Raw genomic sequence first — 24,588 nt, forward strand, 5'->3', positions numbered from 1 at the left:
TTTGTGGGGATGTTACTTTTCTTTACTGTTGAAATATGGCATGCCGCGTAATTCAAGTCTTAACTAGTTTGGTGAAATTAAAAATTCTGTCAAACATGTGGGCTTGGGGATGAGTGTGGGGCCTGTTTGGTGTAATGAAGCAGCAGGGAGGGTTTGCTAGCGCCTCACATGTTTCTTAGACCTGGATTAGCCATCTGTAGACTGGACCCTCCCTAGGACCTGTAGGAAACTATTTTGAATGTAAAAATGGAACCAAAATGGAAGGTAAAGGTGGCTCAGAGGAATGCAGCATTTGTCAGTATGGGCTAGGTTCTGCTGAAGTAACAAGCAACTTGAAATGTCCATGCTCAGGAAGACAAAGCTGGTGTCTCGCTCTCACTCACCCTGAGAGTTGGCACGGGTCTTTTATCCATATTGCTGCCAGGAGGTTTGGCTTGTTGAGGATTCACATTTTGGAATGCTGTCATTCCTGTATCTTCCCTCCCTCCCTCCCTCCCTCCCTCCCTCCCTCCCTCTCTCTCTCTCTCTCTCTCTCTCTGTATGTGTGTGTGTGTGTGTGTGTATGTGTGTGTGTGTGTATGTGTGTGTGTGTGTGTGTGTGTGTATGTGTGTGTGTGTGTATGTGTGTGTATGTGTGTGTGTGTGTGTGTGTGTGTGTGTGTGTGTATGTGTGTGTGTGTGTTGGGGTGGTGGGCAGAGCTTTTCTGCAGTGCTTGTCTCCCAAAGTCCATTGCTGTTGGACTGACAGCTGATGTGCCTCAGATATGTAATTCCCCCCCCCCCCCCAAGACAGGGTTTCTCTGTGTAGCCTTGGCTATGCTGGACTCACTTTGTAAACCAGGAGGCCTCGAACTCACAGAGATCTGTCTGCCTCTGCCTCCTGAGTGCTGGGATTAAAGGTGTGCGCCACCACGCCCTGCCAGATATGTAATTTTAATTGACTTATTATTATGCTACCATGATATGCTGTTTGAAGGTAGTGCTTGCTTCCTAAGATTTCTTTGGTTGTTTTAAAATATGGTTTAGCTTACATATAGTAAACTTTTATTTTAATTTTTTTTGATACAAGCTCCCCTTGTATAAGTAGCTAGAATTACAGATACAGCATAATATTGTTCATCAATTCCATGATGTATGTCCATATTTGCGTCATTTACCACTAAGCCATAGCCTGTTTGTCACCCACCCCCCACTGCTTCCACCCTTCCTTCCTTTCTTTATTTTATTTTATTTTATTTATTTTTATTTTTTATTTTTCCTCCTTTATTAATTTATTCTTGTTACATCTCAATGGTTATCCCATCCCTTGTATCCTCCCATTCTTCCCTCCCTCCCAATTTCCCCTTATTCCCCTCCCCTATGACTGTTCCTGAGGGGGATTACCTCCCCCTCTATATGATCATAGGGTATCAAGTCTCTTCTTGGTCTTCCTTCCTTTCTTCTTCCTCCTTCTTTGTTGTTGTTTTGAGACAGGGCTTCTCTGTGTAGCCTTGGCTATCCTGGAACTTGCTCTGTAGACCAGGCTGGCCTCCAATTCAGAGATCCCCTTGCTTCTGTCTCCTGAGTGCTGGAACTAAAGGCATGTGCCACCACCATGCCTGGCTAAGTCATATCTTTTCTATTAGCAAGATAGCTTATTTACTTTCCAGTTGAGGGACTTGGCTGTTTACTGGTTTTGGTGACTAAGAAAGCTAATTTAAACAGTCATCTCTAGAATTTTGTATGAATTCTCTTGGGTAAATATTTAGGAGTAAGGCAGCTAAGTCATATAGTCAGTTTATGTTTGACTTTATAAGAACCTATTAAACTATTTTCCAAATTGGCTCTCATTTCTCATTAACAAACCAATATTTATGGGAGTTTAAGTTGCTTCAGCTACTTGCCAATGTTTGATATTATCAGTTTATTTTTAAACGACCTCACAGGTCTATAGTTAGCACACATTAACCTACCTTTCTAGTAACTGCTTTTTATTTAAAAAACAAAAAACAAAAAACAAAGAGAAGCAGGTAAAATAATGGAGATTTCTTTTGAGACAGGTTCTCCCTATAGAGTCCAGATTGGCCTCACATTCCTGGTCTCCCGCCCTTGTCTCCTTAGTGGGAGTATTATAGGCTTGCACCATCACACCCAATTAATGTCAGTGTTAATTACACATTGTGCTTAACACAACACAAAATATTATTATTTTGACATGCAATTTCTTTTACTAAGTGTTTAGAACACCGAACATGTCGTATCCCTCAGCACTTCTCAGTGTTGACAACCTCCACCTACCCCTACACCCATTTTAAGACCCAGTAGCCATGTGTGACCAGAGCGTTGTCTGGTGCTGGGGAATCTAGATTTGGTTATGTGGCTCAATGCATTGTGGATGAGCTTGTAAAAATGTGATGTCCTGAGTATCCAGAAAATGATGGTGAATGCTATTATGTCTGCCAAAAGCAGAGGAAGACAAACGATCACCCTTAAGCTGCTAAGGTGAACTAAATCTGAACATATTCTAACATACAAACTTCTGCCTTTCATAGACAGAAATGAAATATATGACGCCAAACTGAACTGGCTTCTTCTGATGTTTTAAAAGTCTCCTCGATAGGATTTTTCATTGCAAAAGTAAACATGTGTTCAGAAAAATTTCATTCAGAAGAAAGAAAACCCAGATAAGCTCAAAAGAGGAATGAAAAGTCACCTGGAATCTCAGAGCTAATATTTTGGTCTACAATTTTTAAGGTATGTTTGTATTGGTGTGTGTGTGTGTGTGTGTGTGTGTGTGTGTGTGTGTGTGTAAAAGCGTACTTCTGTGTGCTGAATTTCATGCCTCCAATAGATGCTTAAGATGCCATTTTTATTATAAAATAATAATTTCTTTTGATGAAATGTGGGGTTCAGATTTTGTATTTGAAAATTTGGCATGCTTGGGCATATGTAATGTGATATCTTGGGTTAAGACTTAATTCTAAACAGGAAATTCACTTAATTTGGATAACCTGAAGATCGCTTTGTGCTTGTGGTTATGCTTGGAGCTCATGTGAGGTCAGGTATGGGATTTTCACATGGCACATCATGTCATAATGTAAAAGCTTTATATTTGGGAACATGTCATATTTGGGGTTTTAAACTAGGGACACTCAGCCTTGTGCCTTCGTCTGGAGGTCTCACAATTTACCCACCTCATTCTATGTTATGACAGACCACTGAGAACATTTCACAGTACAGATTGTATGAGGAAAATGTAACATCTGTTTTGGAATACTTCCTTACATGACCCCCAAACAGAGTATTTGGAAATCCTGTCATATTAGTTTTCTGACTGTGGGGTGGGTGAGGAGGGGAGCCTGAGAAAACCAACTTTAAAAAAGAGAAGTTTATTTTTAACTCCTGATTTCAGAGGTATCAGTTTTCAGTCACTTGGCTCCATTGTTTGGGGCCTGTGCTGAGGCAGAGCACCACAGCAGGGAGGACCCCGGCAGGGAGCACCACAGCAGGGAGGACTCCGGCAGGGAGCACCACAGCAGGGAGACATGGCAGAAAGTCCATGTCAGGGAAACCATGTCAGGGAGCATCATGTCAGGGAGCATCATGTCAGGGAGCATCATGTCAGGGAGCATCATGTCAGGGAGCATCATGTCAGGGAGCATCATGGCAGGGAGCATCATGTCAGGGAGCATCATGTCAGGGAGCATCATGTCAGGGAGCATCATGTCAGGGAGCATCATGGCAGGGAGCATCATGGCAGGGAGACCATGGCAGAGAGCACTATAGCAGGGAACATATGGCAGGGATTACTATGGCAGGGAGACCACGGCAGGGAAAGCTATTAGCCCAAAGCTATTGTGAGGTCTCAGAGGCCAGGAAGCAAAGCATGAAAGGAAGGGGCAGGATCTCAGTGAAGCCTTCAAGGACCAAGCACCAAGAACCAAGAACCCAATTTACTCCAACTGGGCCTGGCTCTTAAAGGTTCTACCATGTCCCAATAGCACCATCGACTGGGCACCAGGCTTTCAAGGAGGACATGACTATGGGGCCATGTTTAAGATCTAAATCACAACATTTTGTCTCTGGATTCCCAAAGGTCCACTCTATCTCTAATGTGTGGGAATGAGGGTGCACGCTTGCAATCCCACCAGCAGGGAGGAAGAAGCGGGAGGAACAAGAGGGTAAGAGCTTCCTGGCATACACTGTGAGACCTTATGTCAGAAAACAGGGGGAAAAACATCCCACTCACCCCTCATGGATCCTCAGTCTTAGTCCCCAGCATGACTCAAACGTCCAAGCCCAAAGTCTACTCTGAAACTTGAGGCAAACGGCTTGCTGTAAAACGGAAACACTTGGGGCTGGAGAGATGGCTCAGAGGTTAAGAGGACTGACTGTTCGTCCAGAGGTCCTGAGTTCAACCCCCAGCAACCACATGGTGCCTCACAACCATCTATAAAGAGATCTGATGCCCTCTTCTGGCCTGCGGGTGTACATGCAGACAGAGCACTGTATACAAAATAAAAAAATAAACAAATCTTCAAAAAAAAAAAAAAAAAAAAAAAAAAAAAAAAAGAAGAAGAAGAAAAGGAAGCACTCAGAAGCAATAGCACAAGGCAAACATTTCCATTTCAGAGGAGAGGAATAGGGGAGGAAGCAGACCAAAGCAGGAGGAGGAGAGCCGAGCAGGGAGACCACTCAGTTCTGTAGCTGGCTGTTGGGCTCTGGGAGCACCGGTTGCATCCATGTGGCTTTACACCTATAGCTGCTGCATTCTATATCCCACCGCCCTGCTGTGTTCTTTCTCACCTAATCTTGCTGTATCAGTCCTCTCCTCAGCTCTTGCGATATAGAAATAGTTGCAAATGGGAATATTCAGCTCAGCAAAGTAACTAATCGAGTTTCCTATACAGTTGTCAGTAATTTGACTCTCACTTCTGTGGCTATCATGCATTCCTAATCAGCCAGGTTTGGCTATTCAGTGTGTTCTGGGGGCAAGAAGGAGGTACCCGAGGTTCCGGGTAACCTAGAGGACAACAGATGAAGCCTAGGAGACCTGAAGGGAACAGGTCCTAGCAAAACACAGGTTCGCTGAGGTTTTTATTTTAAACCCAAAGCCAGCGTAACCTACAGGAGAAACAAAATTAACTGTGTTAAGGTGTTCTACATGCTTTCCTTTTACTGGCTGTGGCTGTGGCCATTTGGCCTTTTCAGCAACCTCCAGTGCCTGGTTTTCTGCTGCAGGTAGGCACAGAAGTAGTATTAAAAATATTTAATAACTGCTAAGACACAGAATTCAACCAATGAGGAAAAAAACCTGGTCTAAGACAATTGTTATGATCTAAGCAAGGTACACGAATTGGCTAGCTACCTGGAGCGAGGGAAATAAAACAGAGAAATTCATTTTAAAACTTTGGTTATTTCTTTGAGTAAAATTGTTCTAGGTGTAACATCTTTTGTCTTGGTTTTAACCTTGTATGCATTTCAAGTGATACTGATAAGGGAATGTATCTCCCCTCCCCCAACAATGAACTGCCTCTTCCTTTTAAGAAACAGTATCTGAAGTCACAGAGAGTGATTAATATACTGACTGTATGAGAAACACAAAAATTCTACATAGAACCAAACAGAAAGAAATATAAGCAGGCCACTCAGAAAAAAGAAATACAGAAAGATAAGCAAAGATGCATCATTTTCCTGCAAGCAAAGAAATACAGGTTGGTAAAACACTTGTCATAGGAGGATGTCTTGTCTTTTTCCTTGGTCACTTTCCATTTTATTTTCTCACTGAACCTGGAACTTTCCAGTTTGGCTAGACTGGCCTGGGCCAGAGGACCCCAGAGAAACTCCTGTCTCTATTTTTCCAGTGGTAGGATCAGAGCCTTCCCCTATCCCTGGCTTTTTATGTGGTGGCTGCAAATCCAAAGTCAGGACCTCATGTTTATACAGCAAGTCCTTTACTGAATAAACACCTCTCTAGCCCCAGGATTCTAAAGTATATGAAACAGGCAAAAGTAGTAAGAAATATTGTCCTGTTTGGCAGCTGACAAACCAGAGCAAATGTAGTAAAACCTCTGGTCTTGCCTTGCCTCCTTCATTGCTGGTGGGAGTGAAAACTTGTACAACCACTTTGGAAATCAATCTGGTGCTTTCTCAGAAAATCGGGAATAAGGCTACCCCAAGACCCAGCTTTTTCACTCCTTGGAATATACCTGAAAGATGCTCCACCACACAGCAAGGACATTTGCTCAACTATGTTCATAGCAGCCTTATTCATAAGAGCCAGAACCTGGAAACAACATAGATGCCCCTCAGTCAAAGAATGGACAAAGAAACTGTGGTACATTTGCCCTATGGAATACTACTCAGCTATTAAAAACAAGGAAATCTTGAAAATTGCAGGCAAATGGATGGAACTAGAAATGATCGTCCTGAGTTAGTTAACCCAGACCCAGAAAGAAACACATGGTATATACTCACTTATAATTGGATACTAGCACAACATGGATGTCCTCTGAGAGTCTGCACTCAGCGGGGGATTGGGACAGATGCTGGGACTTGCTATTGGGACTCCAGGTGAGAGAGGTAAGGGAGAATAGGGAGATAGAAGGACCCAGAGGGTCCAGGAACCCTACAAAAAGACCATCAAGGCTGGCGGATGTGGGCCCAGGGGGTCCTGCACAAACTACTGTACCAACCAGGGACAATGCATGAAGTAAACCTAGACCCCCTATTCAGATCTAGCCAATGGACAGCGCATTCTGCACAGTTGTGTGGAAAGCAGGGATTGCCTCTGACATGAACTCTGGTGCCCCTATTTGACCACTTTCCCTTGATGGGAGGCCTGATGGCACCCAGAGGAAGGCGAAGCAGGCTACCCAGATGAGACCTGATAGGCTGTGATCATATGATGGGGAAGGAAGTCCCCTTCTGTCACAGGCCTAGGGGAGGGGAATAGGGTGAAAGAGGGAAGGAGGAGGGAATGGGAAGATACAAGTGAGGGGATAACAAATGAGATGTAATCTGAATAAATTACTTAAATAAAAAAGATTGTTTTTATTTAGCAAGTATAAAAGATGTTTTTGAGACCTCTTTGAGTTGCCAGAATTGTATGCATTCTTAAAAACAAATTCAAATAGTTTATTCTAGTGAAAACCAATTGTCTCCAAGTTACTCTTGCGGCAACAGAAAAACTGTTTAGGAGGGGTTAGGGTTTGCAATCTGGTTGTTAGTGTCTATCAACCTAACTTTGTACAGTACTTTTCAGTGGGCTGAGAAAAATCCTCACTTTCTGAACAAAGAGGAGAAGTGGGAGGGGCCTCAGGTCCCATCCAAGCTATGGCTGCACTCAGAGGGCTGTGATTATTGGCTTTGACGCCGCAGTCCGTTCTTACAACGAATGTTCACGGAGTCCCTGTATGTACTTCAAATCCAGAGATAAAGACGCTGCTGTCCCCAGGACCAGTACAGCTCAAGAGCATTGAGGTAGAGCTGGACAGTTCCTATTCCTCTGAACATCAACAGTCACACTCATGTTAATCACATGTTCCCACTTGCTGTTGCCAAGTGGCGACAGTTACACGGGCCCTCTAATTTCATTCCCTTCGGTTATTATAATGTCTGGGTGCTTTCTGTGTGCTTTATAACATGGGCCTGTTCTATGGGCATCAGGAATATTGCTACTTAAAAATTCTTTCCAGACAGTCTCGCCATCACAGCTCTGCTAGGATAACCCGGACATCTTTCCTGCCTGCCCATTGGAACCCAGTCTGCATCTTTCCCATGCAATCATCCCCAGCTACAAAATGATGAAATCTGGACCAACTATTTTTATTTAGTTTTCTAAAAATAGCTATAACTCAGCCTTGGCTAGAAATCAAGCCCCCTGTCCCCTCCCCCCCCAGCCCCCTCAAGTGTGCACACCAGGAAGCTTTTTTGCTAGGACATTGGTTTCCCAGTCATTGGCATTTGGGGGCGCAGCTGGACCCATCCAGATTGTGTAGTGTTTTTCTTTTAGGGAGCTCTAAAGGCGCATTCACCATGGACGACTCAACGTAGAACACAGGTGCCCAACGACTCCTAGGCTGCAGGGGAAAATCCCTGAGAGTCCACAAAGGCGAAGAAGACCACCAGGTCTCCTCCAGGATAGTGTTCAGCAGCAGTGGGCGCGGGCTGAGGGCTGGGGTGGTAGCAGCTAGGACTTGTGTGTGGGCACTCTGTCCCTAACTGGCTTCTCCTAGCGAGAGAGGTGCGGATCTGGCTCCAGGACCCTCAATAGTGTCTGAAAGGAGACTTAACCTCATGTTTCCACCCCGCCCTCCGGTGTGACCACTTTTGATCCCGCCCCAGACAAAGCCAATCCGACTCCTGCAGGATGAATAAGGGGATCAGGTTGCTCTCTAGGCTTCCCCCACCCCCCTCACCGCGGCTCCCCTTCTCCACGTGACTCTCTGGAATTTTTGCCAAAGCTCAGAGTCCCTGAGTCCATTTTCACACCCAGCAAAGGAGAGACGAAGGAGGCGAGTGAAGCGGAGGAACTCGGAGCCTGTGTGCGTTAAACGCAGGGATCCATTCGGGGACTTATTTTGTGCCTTTTCCGGGCACCGCAACCGAGGAACATCGAGTTCGGGGTCTTTTCCAGCCTCTCTCTCTTTCAAACTCAGTGCATCTACAATCTTGGCCCCACCTCCACTTGGGTAATCGCACCTCCGCCCTGCAGCTCTGCTCTAGGGTGCACGGAGCGGGGAGGTAGGCGTCGGTGTTGAGCAAGCCGCGCCCCTCAGCACTCCTCCTCCCGGCGAGGGGCGGGGGCGAGAAAGTGGCAGCAGCGCCCCCCGCGCCTTCGGCGTGGAGCTCTGGAAGCGCCTGCAGCAGCCTGGCTGCTCGGTGCGGTGCGGCGGCTGCAGCGCCCCGGAGTCCCGGAGCTCAAGCAGGGCCGCACAAAGTTTGCAGCCAGCGGCCCTGCGCGGCCGAGCTCCCCGGGCGCTGCTGTGGCTGGGTCCGGCGAGTTCCCCGGCGACCCCCTCGGTCGACGCCACGCCGACAGACGGGGGGCGTGCCGAGAGAACTTTGAAAAGCTGCTGAGGTGGAACCTGCGCCTGCATCTCGCCAGTCGGAGACCTCAGGAAAAACTGGTCTGGCCCGGGGGAAATGCTGAGAGATCCCAGCAGCCCCTGACCCGCAACTTTCCAGCTAGATTTGGCGGCGACCTGAGCTTTGCCTTATCCTAGCAGGCTCGGCTCACGTTGGTGGCCGCTGTGCTGGAGAGCCCAGTGAGACCCCGGGCTGTTTGAGGGTTGCTCTCCGCGGCATCCTTCTCGGGTCCATCCCCAAACCTCGGCTCCAGGAGGTGCAGCCCGCGTTTCTACACTGTCTGCGCGGCCCCACTCCCGGCGCCGCAGCCTCGGGTTTGGCCGAGAGCAGGTTCTTGGATGCTGAAGGCTCGGCTTCTCCTGTGAGAGTGCTTCGGCGGCGATGGGTGTCCTCCAAGCGTGGCTCGGGGTGGCCCTAGTGCTGGCGGAGTTTGCGGTATTGCCTCATTGCGAAGGTAAAAGAGCGGTGCCCGTGTGTGCTGTGTGTGCTGTGTGTGTTCGTTTGTGCAGTTTAAAAGACTCAGCGGGGTTTAGAGTGTTGTGGGTTGGGTGGAAGTTTTTGATTTGGGGTGAGGGGTGGACATGGAGTGAGGTTTTCCTAACCCGGCTGAAATCTCCACTCCTGGTTTCCCTCGTGGTCAAATCACAGCCCGGCCACGGCCTCCTCTCTGCTTTATGGGGGTGGGTGGGTGGCCTCTTGAGGTGACATTTCTGAAACTGGATCTTCTTCCCGCTTCTACCCTACTCCTAAAGGAAAAGCAACTACGTGAAGCCTAGGTGAGGAGAGAGCAGCTGATCCCACTCCTATGAAACATAAAATCCTCACCCAAGCTCCATGGTTCTTTTTACCTTCCTCGCCTCAATAAGGTGCTCCCCCGCCCCCCGACCCCAAAGCCCACTTAAGATTTTGTAAGTACTGGGTTAGAGTGTTCTGGATGTCGACATTTCAGTTGCAATGAAAAAAAAAAATAATTTAACCCGGTACCGAGAGCACGAGGCTGCCTGCTTCTCAGGGGGGAAAAAAAAGTGGATAATCAGAGTGTAGGCTCTTCTCTTCTCCCGGTTTTCGCTGGGGGACCCCAGCCCACTTCCTCAAGAGCTGGGGAAGAGAAAGGAGGCTTGAATGTTGTGGCCGGGATAGCATATGCAATCTCGGTTCAGGTTATAAATCAGTTAGTAAATCGAGTTGTGTGTGTGTGTGTGTGTGTGTGTGTGTGTGTGTGTGTGTGTGTGTGTGAGAGAGAGAGAGAGAGAGAGAGAGAGAGAGAGAGAGAGAGAGAGAGAGAGAGAGAGAGAGAGAGAGAGAGAAAGAGAGAGAGAGGGACATGCTGAGCCTGGCGCCGCCCCCCACCCCCACCCCGCGCCCCCTAGGCGCGCTGTGAGCTCTCACCTGCTCAGAGTCGCGGGGACAGTGGCGGGGTTAGCAGTTGCGGAGGGGGAAGGGAGTGGCGGGCTGGGAAGGGGGAGGACTCCATCCACCGCTTGGCTCTGTTTCCTCTCCCGGTTCCATTCATTATTCATCCAGCTGCAGGAAGCGTTCACCTGCCCAGTAGCAAATCATATAGGCGGTGGCAATGCACGTGTCGCCTGCCTGCCCCGCACCCAGAGGCGCTGAGTCTAGGCGGTTGGAGGTCGCAGGAGGGCAAAACCTCAGGTGGGCTTCCAATATTCAGTGCGGTGGCGTCTCTCGTCCTTAACATCTTTCTCTTAGCAAGCGGCCCGGCCTTGGAAATTCACGCGGGGACTTTCCCACACAGGTTAAGGCGCCACCTTCTCACACTGTCGCGCGGCTTATGTCAAAAGGGTACTATTTCCAGTAAAAGCACGCCCGGAGGGGGGGGGGGCGTTGTGCAGACATTTTCAAACTGTGGACAACCTGTTTAAAAAAAAAAATTGTGTATGTGCATGTGTGTATGCATACTTTAAAAACAAACTAGTAAGGTTTAATTATAATAATTAACCAGATGGGAGAGCCAGCCCGGGCTCCCAAAAGTTCGACTTAGGACTTAAAAAAAAAAAATCACAGTTTCACTTGGTGGCAGTTTCTTATTTAAAAATTATATCCCAACAGCACCGAAAACATGCTATCACTCCTGGATTGCTCACCAGGGGGCAGTTGGAGCGATGCTGTTCCTCAGAAGCAAATTTCTTGAAATGACAAAAACCATTATTATTAAGAGGCTATGGGCTATGCTCTGTGGAGGGCTGGTAGATGTATTGGGCAAAGTGTGTGAACTGCTGAGGGGTGTGTGTGTGCTTGCGTGTGTGTGTGTGTGTGTGTGTGTGTGTGTGTGTGTGTGTGTTTCAAGGCTTCTTTGGAGAACTTTGCATCTCATTTTCTTTTCTTTTTGTTTTTTTGTTTGTTTTTCGAGACAGGGTTTCTCTGTGTTCACAGCAATCCACCTGCCTCTGCCTCCCAAGTGCTGGGATTAAAGTCGTGTGCCACCATGCCTGGCAGCATTTAATTTCTTTCCCACCTTCAGAACATTCTGAATCAGCTCACAAATTAGATCCTGGATTGAGAGATGTCTGAGAGGTCCCAGCCAACCCACAATGCTTAGCTCAGACTGTATGAACACAGACAGCCACCGAGCACATATTCTTTCTTTGTACCGTGCTAATCCTTTTACACACTTTATCTCATTCACTTTGTTGAATTCTGTGATAATGGTCTCTCACACAAATCAGCGGTCATCTGATAAGCCTGCTACTTTGGGCCAGTCAAGGCTTTCTTTTTCTTTAAACTTAAGGGACTGGGATGGAAACTGTGTGGACCTTTAGAGAATTCCTCAAGTGCTATTATGAGCCCAAGGGATACTTTTGTTGTTGTTGTTGTTGTTTTTTTTTGTTTGTTTGTTTTTGAGACAGAGGTTCTCTATGTTATCTTGGCTGTCCTGGACTCACTTTGTAGACCAGGCTGGCCTCGAACTCACATCCATCCGCCTGTCTCTGCCTCCCGAGTGCTGGGATTCCAAGCATGCGCCACCACACCCGGCCCAAGGGATGATTTTAAAGCCAGGTATCCACATGTTCCTTCTTGGATGGACCAGATAGTCACATTTCAACCTGCCAATCTATGGGAAGAGTGTCTTGCTTTCTTCTTTGTGGACAACAGGGAACGCTTGCAGCCTTCCAGTTAATTCTTCCCTCAGTTAGAGTTGCTGTAGGGAGTCCTGCCTTGGAGGCCTGTGAGCTGAGGGCAGTTCCAGTCACTCCAGTGTCTCCAGCTTGTAGTGAAAGGGGCTCTCAAGAGCACACGTCAGAAGAGGGGTGGCCAAGCAACAGTCTCTTCAATTCACTTAAATAGATCAGCTTCCGTGATGAACCAGCTGACCTTGAATGAACCATCTTACTAAATGAGGAAGGTACTATGTAGTGGTAGATTTAAATATGCTTTCTAATTAGAGAGAGAGAGAGGGAGATGGGGGGCGTGCCAAGGCTATAGATAAGTAATAGAGCTTTTGCTCAAGGCCCTGGGTTCAACACCCTGGATGGCAAGAAAGAAGGAAGGAAGGAAAGAAAGAAAGAAAGAAAGAAAGATTTTGCGAGACTTTCAAGTTCTAAATTTTTAACTTAAGTATCAAGAGAAAGATGAATTTTTATAACTAGGCTGTTGGCAGTGTGATTGTATGTTGCCTCAAGATTGCTAAGCTGATAAACTGTGATCTGGGGGCTTAGTAAAAATCAAAAAGTCATAGGGCAGTGTCTAACCTGGCTGCTTTCTGAATCAGAGCAACTGGAACAGCATTTTCTGGAGACTCATCTTGAGATGTGTTTATATTGGAAATTATTCGAGGTTAAACCAGATAGATAGACCACTGGGATGGAACTGGGAAATACCGGTGAGACCTGAACCCTGGTTTGTGCCTTATTACCACTCTCCACGCCATGGCTTTAGCTAAGCCCACAGTTGCCCTCGTTCCTCCTATGCCCACTATTAACCTGGTTACACTGGGTGGGATCACTTGATTGAGAATTTGCTTTGGTTGCAGGTATGTCAGCGGCTCTGGTTCTGTCTTTGGCCGGAGAGCTCCACTGGTGAGGCATTCTGTGCTTAAGACTCAGCATTGGAGAAGGACCGCATTGGCTGAACTAGCAGCCCACCTCCGTGTCTCACTCTACAGACCTTCATTGAGAGCTCTTACGTCATGTTAGGCTTGGTGGGACTCGGGGATTCTGACAAGAGAGGGAACAAGCAAAACATCCACTGCATGTAGTACTTAGCTCCAGAGGTGTTAAACACCCCCAAGTCTGTAATATTGGTAAAATAGCAGCAGGGCTCTAAGAACATGTGACCCTTCTTGGGTGTCTCAGTCCTGACCCATTGATCGATAGTGACTGCGACTTTACAGCTTTGGTTTTCATCATTCCTCCCTGCAAGTACAAGTGGATACGTGATGTATTATCATAGGTTCCTGTTCCGAATATACTGCATTTCTGCTCCCCTCTGGGATTAGATTTTGTGTGTGTGTGTGTGTGTGTGTGTGTGTGTGTGTGTGTGTGTGTGTATCACCTTCCCCATAGACATCTTGGAGTGGTGACACGGCTATCCATATCCACTGTTATGGACTTGGGTGACAACCTCACTCATTTTGACTCAGGCACAAGTAGTCATAAAACACTCCGCCACATAGCTCAGAAGAGGGGCGGGGCTACCACACCGTGACCCTGGAGCCTCATGCCAAATCTTGTGGTAGTTCAGAAGCAGTTGACCTTTTTTGTTGTTGTTTGTTTTACGGCTCTATTAATTGATCGGAATCCTAGCTGACAGTAATCAGGGCATGAGTGATCCTGTCAGTCCAAAAATGATTCTATTTTAACTATTCCACAGTGTGCTCAGCCATATGCTGAATTACAACACAACATAAAGCTTGAACATTTAAATGCCAACTTGTGGCTGCTTGATGCTAATGAGTCATCTTTTTGTGATACCCCGTGTGCTGGCTATTTTTACGTCAACTTGAAAGGAGGGAGCCTCGACTGAGAGAATGCCTCCATGAGATCCAGCTGTTAGGCACTTTTTAATTAGTGATTGCTGGGGCGGGGGGACCCAGCCCACCGTGGGTGGTGCCATCCCTGGGCTGGTGGTCCTGGGTTCTATCAGAAAGCAGGCTGAGGAAGCCAGCAGAAGCAAGCCAGTGAGCAGCATCCCTTCCATAGCCTCTGCATCAGCTCCCGCCTCCAGGCTTCCTGTCTTGCTTGGGTTGCAGCCTTGCCTTGCCCTGATGGACTGTGATGTGGAAGCATAAGCCAAACAAACCGTTTCCTCCCCAGGTTGCTCTGGTCATGCTGTTTCATCAGTCATGGTAACCGTAACTAAGACACCACGCTCTCCAAATCTCCTCTTATCTTAGTGGCTCTGTGTGCCATGATTTTTTTTGACCTGTGTGCCTGTGTTGTGTGGCAGGCTCTTCCTGGAAAGACACAACACACACACACACACACACACACACACACACACACATCTATAGCCACTCACTCCAAATAGGAGGCCGTGATGGATCAAAGGAGGGTACCACCAAAGTTTCAACTTGGTGAGCCAGTGAGATTTATTAGAGTCACTTACAGGAATACAGGTGAGGAGTGATTCACAGGAGAAGTGACTCAGAGACAGCTGGATGGGTGACATCTAACAAAGCTAGGGACCTGGCACACACTGCAACAACAGGCTGCAGAGTGTCCTTTTCAGGTGGCACAGTTGGTCTGAGCCTCTTCTAGGCAGCCCAGCTGGTCTTTGCTCCATCTGGGCAGTTTGCCTGGCCTCTGCCTCTCTTCGGCTCCTTGGCTGGTCTCTGTTGCTTCTTTGTAACTTGGCTCCTCTGGGAGTGACACTCAGCAGTCTTTACTCTATACACTCTGTGAGAGAAAGGAAGTAGTGAATCTAGCCAGCTTCAAGAACTTCCTGAAGCTATTGGAGTTTACTTCCTGTCTTAAGGATCTTCCCTTGCAGTATTTTACCTCTCCTTGGAACATTATGATATTTCATCTCTTAAGTTTTCTCGAAGATGCAAAGTTTCATCAAGGCGGAAACTGCTGCACAAAAGTCTGACATTTTGTCGCTGTTGGGTTTAACTATTTTAATTGACTCAGTTACTAGCTACGCTCTCTATGGCTAATAGTTTAAAGATAGAAGTATGGTACAAATTATATCTCAAAACTTCCCTAAAAATATTAAACTTCATATGGGTGCCCAATAAAGGAGTGCATTATGATCTCCAAGAGACTTCAGGAAAGGAGCCTTTGTGACTTTTATTTTATGCAGGCAACTTTTGCACATCTGATTCACAAGAAATAAACAGAGCAGCCAGGGAGGACAGACCAGCCTCAGGCTGTAGGCTTACTGCATGGCACTCTATGAATGTGACAGCAATATCCCCACTGTAGAAACTAAGATGCTGGTATCTCAGCTGTCAGTCCATGCTCTGAAACTAGAGGGTGGCCTCAGCTTGTGAACTCCAGCTTCAACTGTGCCCCTACCTGTCCCCCAACATGCCCACCCTCCAGTTTTCCTGTAAAGAAAGCCAGCTTCTCCTTAGTCTCTACCATTTCTAACAGTTTATCTAAAGCTGTAGTTTTGCTTAAGTTCATCCCAATTAATTAAGTCCAAACCATAGACCCATAGGGAGTTCTAGTACTCCTTAAGAAAAAAGTGTGTGTGTGTGTGTGTGTGTGTGTGTGTGTGTGTGTGTGTGTGTGTGTATGTAGAGAGAGGGTGGATGGAATAAAGGCCTTGTTGCCTTTCTGCTGCCAGGAGATGCTCCCAGCACTGCCAGAAAGGATCGCAGCTTCATCTGTTGGTGGGTGTGCAGCCTGCCATAGTGTAGGAGAAATATGCGTGCTCTGGATGGCCTCGTCTGGCTTTGGGTGATGATGAATGTTTGATGGGACTGGGCATCATGCTGGAATGCTTTGTTTTCTCCGGAGAGTAGAAACGAGGTTTTGGAAAGTGTGTTAATGGAGACTCAGCCAGGCGGCTGCCTTCTGGGCAGCACTGTTCGTTTTAGGGGACGCCCTGAGAGGGCAAAGCTTATTTCTTTTGGAATTGCACATCGTGGAGTAACCCAAATTGAGTTATTTCTTTTTCTAATGGTAGGATTTATCAGCTGCATATTGTTTGACTTGGGTCTGTCCTGGATGTTTGGCTTAAAGAAGCACAAATGGAGGGCCATTCTCAAGGCTGCTGGCTATTTTCATGTTGCAGTGAGTTTATAGTTTGCCTCTATCCAGACTTCCAAAAATGAGCTTTGCTATGGCTGTTTGCTTATTTCTTAAGGTACTAGATTTCCTTGGGGGTAAAAAAAAAAAAAAGCTCATTTTTGCAAGACAACCTTATGGATACAAAACCTAAAGTTACAATTGCATATCCTGTAATGAAGTGTTGGCCAGTGATGGCCAGTGTACGTGCTGGCTGGAGGAGGGTCTACTGCCTAGGCGTGTCTCGGTGTTTTCGTTTGTGTCATTACACTCTGATGTCCCCAAGGCAATGGATCGACCTAATGATGCATTTCTTGGAAAGTTGCCTTATGTGACTGTAGGAGAGGATGGACTTATAACTGTTGCCTTTCCCCCTAGACGTTTAATGTCTTAGGTTATTTTAAAGGCTACAACACACTTGAAAAACATCATGACATACATGATAAATGCATACAATTTTTATCCGTCAACTGCAAAGAAAACCTGAATATGTCACAGATATTCAGTTGCTTAACCATTAAGAGATTAATAGCCTTAAAAAGTGATTCTATTCTGTTAAATTGTACCTAAGCAGTTATTATCTTCATTATAATTTTAAAAACATCATTACAATTTTTATAATTATAATAAGCATCAGAAATAAGTAAATGTGTGTTTAACTTGGAAAGTGAGCTGCAGGCATGAAAGTAAAAACTGACTATTTGGGAAGAAAATGGGGGCCAGTGGGAGGAGGAGGGATCAGTGTGAAGTGAATATGACCAAGGTGTGTAATTTTATGCACACGTAAACATGCCATCAAGAAAGCCGGCCGCAGAGGCACACACCTTTAATCCCAGCATTCAGGGAGGCAGAGGCAGGCAGATTGCAGTGAGTTTGATGCTATGAAGAGAAATCCTGTCTCAGAAAAGCCTATATACATACATACATACATACATGCCTATATACACACATACACACATGCCTATATACACACATGCATGCCTATATACATACATATATGTCTATATGCATACATACATGCCTATATACATACATACATTCCTATATACACACACACATACATACATACATACATGCCTATATACATACATACATGCCTATATACATACACACATACATGCCTATATACATACATATATGTCTATATACATACATACATACATTCCTATATATATATATACACACATACATACATACATACATGCCTATATACATACATACATACATACATACATACATGCCTATATACACACATACACACATGCCTATATACACACATGCATGCCTATATATACATATATGTCTATATGCATACATACATGCCTATATACATACATACATTCCTATATACACACATACATACATACATACATGCCTATATACATACACACACATACATACATACATGCCTATATACATACATATATGTCTATATACATACATACATTCCTATATACATACATATATATATTATATATATATATATACATGCATACATACATACATGCCATCATAAAGCTCATTATTTTGAACGATAACTATGGTGCTGATAAAACTTTAAAACTGTATTGTTTATTGGGGAAACAGCTCAATTGGTACAGTGCTTGCTGTGTGAACATGAAGACCTGAGTTCAATTCCTGGGCCCTGAGCTTGCAATAGCAGTGCTATGGAAGTGGAGACTGCCACCAAGCCATGCCTGCTTGCTAGTTCCAGTCAGTGAGAGATCCTGTTTTAAACCACATGATAGAAAGTGCTCATGTAATGACACCTACACCTGAGGTTGATCTCTGGCCCCGCTCCCACATATATGTGCATGTGCGCGCGCACACACAAACACACACATAATGATTTAAAAACTGAATTGTTGGGGTATATGTTTCTTCTAGATACACCTGATGGCTTAATATTTATACGCACATATATCTCCTTTCTTATGGCATATTATAGATTGAAATAATAGCTTCAAAACAAAATCCCTTAAAAGTAGGTCAGTTGAGATGAATTTCTTCTCAAGGTTTTATCTCAAGTTTTTCTTATTTGAATGTCAAGGACATAAAAGTCATTTCAGCAAATTGCCCATTGAGATCTTTCATTCAAACCCAAGTGTAAATAGTCATCTCATTTTCTTTAAAGATTGTTAGTTTCATGATTGACAGGGGAGGTAGGACAGCCATTGCTATGAAGCTAGCCTGTTTGGGATTGGCTGGGAAACCGCACTGTAATAAACTGGTCCACGCCTCCTTGGAGAGCAACTGTGCCCTGCCGAGGTACCCTCCCACCTTGCTGTGTCTGCATGCTGGCTGCCTATTTTGTGTTTCGTTTGCAGAGAGACTGGCTGGTAGCATGCTGCACACCTGCTTCCAGGTTAAATAACACCTGTTGTGCTGTTTTAAATTGCTGGAGAATGTGTGCACACATCTAAAAATTAGGATTGCAATTTTTTTTATATTGCTCTAAAACATAAAGCTTAGAGATTGATTTTTTTTTTTTGATATGCTAGCTGGTCATTATATCAGCTTCCTCCGCCCCCAGTCAGATTCTGCTTTCTTCTACATTTAGAACAGATGACCCTTTTCTTTTTTTTATTTGGTGTCTAATGACTGGAAAATATAAAGACGTATCAGTTCATAAACAGCACGTCAAGGAAAAACACGGAATGAGAAAGATTTTGGAGGTCAGGGCCTCAACAGAAGGGCGCTTTTCAAAAGCTTCCATCTAAGCCAGTGGTTCTCAAACTGTGGGTTGCGACCCCTCTCATGGAGGTCAAATGATTCTTCCACAGGGGTCACATGTCAGATAGCCTGCATATCAAATATTTATGATTCATAGCAGTAGCAATTTTACAGTTATGAGGTAGCAATGAAATAATTTTATGGTTGGGATCACAACAACATGAAGAACTGTATTAAAGTGTCGCAGCACTAGGTAGGTTGAGAACCACTGATCTATGTGTCTTAGCCTCCCCCGCCCCCAGTGAAGAATGTACTGTAAGAAAGACAGGAAGTTGGTGCTTTTGTGTTTATACAGTAAGTTAGCAGATGCCTACTAGGGGGGCAGGTGGGAGGCAAGGTCAAGAAGTAGAGGCAGCCCCTAACCTGTTCATGTGTGAGCCACTAACCTGAGCATGTGTGAGCCCCTAACCTGAGCATGTGTGAGCCCCTTACCTGAGCATGTGTGAGCCCCTTACCTGAACATGTGTGAGCCCCTTACCTGAGCATGTGTGAGCCCCTAACCTGAGCATGTGTGAGCCCCTAACCTGAACATGTGTGAGCCCCTAACCTGAGCATGTGTGAGCCCCTAACCTGAGCATGTGTGAGCCCCTAACCTGAGCATGTGTGAGCCCATAACCTGATCATGTGTGAGCCCCTTACCTGAGCATGTGTGAGCCCATAACCTGAGCATATGTGAGCCCCTAACCTGAGCATGTGTGAGCCCATAACCTGAGCATGTGTGAGCCCCTAACCTGAGCATGTGTGAGCCTCTTACCTGAACATGTGTGAGCCCCTTACCTGAACATGCGTGAGCCCCTTACCTGAGCATGTGTGAGCCCCTTACCTGAGCGTGTGTGAGCCCCTTACCTGAGCATGCGTGAGCCCCTTACCTGAGCATGTGTGAGCCCCTTACCTGAGCGTGTGTGAGCCCCTAACCTCTGCATATGAGGGGCAGCAGAGGCAACATTTTCACGAAGAATATCACACGCAGAGATGAGTATGGTTCCAGGCCTGTAGTCCCAGCTCTCTAGAAGCTGGCAAGAGGATTGCAAGTTGTAGGCCAATTTGAGAGACATGGGGAGACGGTGTCTCAAGACAAGCATAAACCAACCAGCCAGACAACCAAACAATAACAACAGATAAAAATTGAATACCACAGGGAAGTGTCAAGAATGGGTTCACAAAAAATAATACAGGCAGGAAAGGCTGTGAGTTTAAAGGAGGAGTGCTATCCTGTCCAAGGATGGGGTCAAGTTCAAGAATCCTCATAGACCAAGTGCATTCTCAGGAACTGAACGTGAGAGAAACTGTGAGACTTGAGAATTATTATGGAGTAAATCGGCCCCCTTGAGTTGATCTGGAGAATTTAAGTAGCAAAGTAAGAAAGAAGCTTGGTTAAGTAAATTGAGATTGGCTTATTGGAGCTTCCATGACAGAGCCCGACGATAATGGCACTGTGTATATGCTATGCCACTATAAATACATTTTAAACTAAAATACAATCATATCACTCCCTTCCGTTCCTTTTCCTTCCTCCAACTGTTCCTTCCAGTCCCTCTGGAATTCCTAGTCAATTTTGTGTTAGTTATTACTGTTACACACACACATACACACACATACACACACCACTCCACACACACACACCACACACATACACCACTCCACACACACATCACATACACGCGCACACCACACCACACACCACACACCACACACACACACGCGCACACCACACCACACACACACACACCACACACACACGCACACACACATACACACACACACACACACACACACACACACACACACACACACACATACACACACACCAATAAGTCTGCTCGATGTTGCTTGCATGAACAAGATGTCAGGGCTGACTACTGGGTATTGCAGAACCAGTTAGGGGCCTTCTCCCCACCCACCCCCAGGAGAGACTGCTTCTCCTGTTCTTAGCATCCCTTGGATGTCTGTAGTTCTTTGTCAAGGGGTGGGGCCCCCTGGGACTGCCCCCTTACGTGTTCACATGTCTATTGGTGTTGTCCTTGCTCAGGTCTTGTTTGGGCAGCCATATTGCTGAGGTATAAAGACATTTCTTTTTAAATTCAAATCACATTCTTTGGTCATGTACTCCATTATGTGTCTGCAAGTGATGCTGATTTGATGTAGTAAGTTATTTCCACCAGGGGAAGAGTGTCCAGGCCTTTGAGTAGCTGGCTGGGTCTGATGGAGGTGGAGTTAAGGAATAAGCTGTTAGTGACTGTTAATTTTGTCATGTCTCCCTTTTTAACTCTTGCTTTGTTTCTCTCCCACAGGTGCTTGTCTCTATCAGGGCTCCTTGCTGGCGGTAGGTCATTCTTAATCTATTTCTTTTGGATGTAAGATGCTTGGCTGAGATGGCTGAGTGAGTGACGTGATGGCATCATTGTAAAGTTTACTTACTTTTCTTTGCTGGCTAAAGATTACTGCACATCTGGGTACCATCGGGCTCAATTACTTAAGAACCTTTGGAGAGTAAATTAGTTCCTTGCGGATCCTCGGGTCCTGAAGGAAAAGTTCGACACCCTGCTCCCCCCCATTTGCATTCGATGGCTCTCGCTTGTGTTCTCTCAGTCAGGGATAATTGCATCCCGTCCTTTTGTCACATACAAACTAGGGCGCAGTTTGTTTATATTCCTGATACATTCGTTTCATGCGTTGATCCTCTCTTAAAAAAAACCTATTATTAAATTCACGACAACAGAAAAGATTCTTGATTATTTTTCTGAATGTTAAGCTCATTTTTTTTGGATAAACAACAAACAAATTAGCATTTTAATCTCCTGACCCTTTGCCATAACCGGGTAGGCAGAATTGATTTTGAATTTAATGTCAGAATGACTTGGGGGGGGAAGGCTGATGCAAGTCTTGTGCGTTCCTTTTCATTAATAATGTACTGTGGTGCATAGCAGTGTGCTAAAGCCTTATTGAAAAGACTGTCTACACTCCATCAACTCTAATAAATGGTGTGACAAGTCATTCTTCATCACTCTTTTAGTTTGGGTTTGCTACGTACTGGAATAGGGCAGATGACGAAGGGTCGGGAAGGGTGTGCTCACCTACATAGCAGCCTGCTATTGATGCCTGGGATTTTAGTTTGTGATCCTGCATTATCCTTGTGCTGAAGAGATGAATAGCTGAAGCTCCTAGGAATCTAGATAATTATAGATATTTGAAGTAATATTTTTCCAATCTGGTCTTTGTATGCTATAGTTGCTGCTCTGCAGATTTATGTACTTTCCCCCTTCTTGATATTTTTCCATTAAAGAATCAGGAAAAAGCTATTTTTTTTCTCTTTTTTTTCTAATTCCATGCCCTAAAAGCAGAATTTTCTTTCTGCTTATTCTTTAATACATTTTAGAAATCATTCTGAGGCCAAAGTCTGCCATCAGTTTTGAAGAGTAATTGTATGCAGTGTAGACAAGTCAGTCACCTATAGTAATACGAGGAAACTGCTTTCTTTATAAAGTGTGTCATATATTTTCAGTGTATTTTCATAGCTATTGACTCATCTGATACTGAGGCCAGTGCAGTAGGCATGCCATGCATTTCCTCCCTGAGTATAAGGTCTTATTATGGAGCCTAGGGTGGCCTCGAACTCATGATCTTGAATGCTGGGAGTGGTTCACCAAGCCCAGGAGGGAGATGAAAAGATTGGCTAGAGGTCTTTGGCCATTGAGAGGTGGGTGATATTCAGCAATTTGTCTTCTTTCTTTGTTTTTTTTACTGCTATCTTATGTTATATCTGGAGTCTAGATTCTAGGCCATCTTCTACATTTGGCTTTCTGTGTGTTGCTGTGTAGTTGAATAAAAATGACAACAACAACAACAACAACAACAAATTCAAGGGTTCAGTTCCATCCAGTTAAAACAGGGATGGTCAGGGATGGTCAGGGATGGTCTCTCTAACTTACACCGAGTGGATAACCTTGGTCCTCTCTGTCCATGTCTTCTGATGAGGGTATGCTTCCTGTACCAACCCCACTCATAAGCCGTCCAGGTGCCTTCTTTGCTACCAATGCTCTGCTAGCTTCGTTCTTCACCCTCCTCAAGCCCGAAGTCCTTGAAGCACTTAGTATTGAATTTTGGAGAGGTTTTATGCTAACCACCACAACAACGACTGTTATTAAAAGTTTACTCAGTGACAGCACCGAGCCTACTAGCCTAGGTCCTGGAGAGCATGAGCGAACGGATCAACACCTTCTCTGCCTTCCTGTACTTTGAACTGTGTGTCAGGTCTGCTATCAAGAAATGGAACCAATAAACACAAAGAAGAAGTGTAGGGTGGGAAGATGGGGAAATCTCAGTTGGGGTCCATTACTTTAAATAGGATGAGAAAGTGACACTTGAACCAAGACCTGGAAGGAGTCCTGCTAAGACTGACCCCTGTGGACATCTAGGAGAAGAGCATTTTAGGGGGCTCCATGGTGACTGTAAAGTGTGAGGTCAGAGGTGGAGCCTGGAGGCCAAGTATCTGACACAAATACCCAAGGAAGGAGTCCAGGAGGATGGGCAGGGGACTTGCCTGTCCAGCCCTGGCCTGGATTTTGCTTGTCCCTTCAGTAAGGTGGGTGAACCTTTGGAAGTGCAAGAGAAGTGACAAGGCCTGACTTATCGTTTAATTAAACTGCTGGAATAGGAATATAAAAAGAAACAGCGCGCTTGTTTCTACGGAAACAATGTTGAATACTTTCAAACGACTGTGCAGAGGCGAGTCACTAAAGCCTGCTGTCGAATCAAGTGTGGGAGAAGCAGACGCCAGAGACTCGGGAAGGCTGGAAGTCTAGAGAGTCTCCATTTTGATTTATTTGGAACCTCTTGTCTTAATGACTTTGAAATTGACAGTAGCTTCTGGTGTGTGCCTCCGAGGTGAATTATTTGCTTGGAAGGCACCGGTGCCCGGGTTTAATCTCCAACGTAATGGAGGTGAAAGGGGAGCGGAACAAAAGAGGAAAGGAGGGAGGGAGGCGAGAGTGGGGGTGGTGGTTCGGTACCTCCTTGGTCATGAGTCCCCCTTCACATGACCTAGTGAAGACAGGCATGGCCCCTCTGCCAGTGAAATCGGAGAACAAACATACATGGATCTATTTTGAATGTCAAGAGATAAGAGCAGTGCACCTTGCTAGCACGGGGTAGTAGGCTATTCTGGGAACTCCTAACGAAGCGGTTCTTCCTTCGCTCCTTGGGGTGAGAGGGCCTGTCTTATAAAAGTACCCCCGAGCTCGCCCTGTGTGTGGCGGCTCAGGGCTAACTCCTAATTCCACCCCACGGTGCTCATTATGTAAGAGATGACGTCACACCAGAGCCCTTGTTGCCTGAGGTTCCTGTTTCCTGGCCGAGGAAAGTAGGACAGGAGCGTGAAGTTCTTGGGTCCCTGTTCCCTTGTCTGGTGGGCAACCGGAAGGAGACCTGGGCAGCTTAAAAAATGGCAAGCGTCCGCTTTATGCAAAAGACTTCCCCTCAAGTGGGGCTGGAGAGGTGGCCCAGTGGCTAAGAACACTGGCTGCTCTTCTGAGGACCTGGGTTTGATTCGCAGTGACCACATGATGGCTCACAAACTGTAACTCCAGTTCCAGGG

At 45.7% G+C, this 24,588-nt stretch overlaps 1 protein-coding gene and 1 long non-coding RNA gene across 3 annotated transcripts in view; one reads left to right on the forward strand and one right to left on the reverse strand.

Annotated features, from left to right (window-relative positions):
- The first annotated feature begins 7,897 nt into the window (after nucleotides 1-7,897).
- Nucleotides 7,898-24,588, forward strand: part of FRAS1 (Fraser extracellular matrix complex subunit 1) — a 408,415-nt gene continuing 391,724 nt past the window's right edge. For both annotated transcript variants that reach the window (XM_084760406.1, XM_084760407.1), the window contains exons 1-2: nucleotides 7,898-9,523; nucleotides 21,287-21,318. In XM_084760406.1, the coding sequence (XP_084616532.1) occupies nucleotides 9,451-9,523; nucleotides 21,287-21,318 (105 nt within the window). In that variant the 5' untranslated portion in view covers nucleotides 7,898-9,450. The remainder of the gene's footprint in view (nucleotides 9,524-21,286; nucleotides 21,319-24,588) is intronic.
- On the reverse strand, nucleotides 14,658-24,418 carry LOC311585327. The gene is made up of 4 exons (XR_014775191.1): nucleotides 24,129-24,418; nucleotides 23,149-23,248; nucleotides 21,414-21,678; nucleotides 14,658-14,924 (listed from the first exon to the last, which is right to left on the reverse strand). It is a non-coding gene; the product is annotated as an uncharacterized lncRNA (long non-coding RNA).

This window comes from Acomys minous (assembly GCF_964271855.1).
Source record: "Acomys minous genome assembly, chromosome: 15".
NCBI classification, from domain to species: domain Eukaryota; kingdom Metazoa; phylum Chordata; class Mammalia; order Rodentia; family Muridae; genus Acomys; species Acomys minous.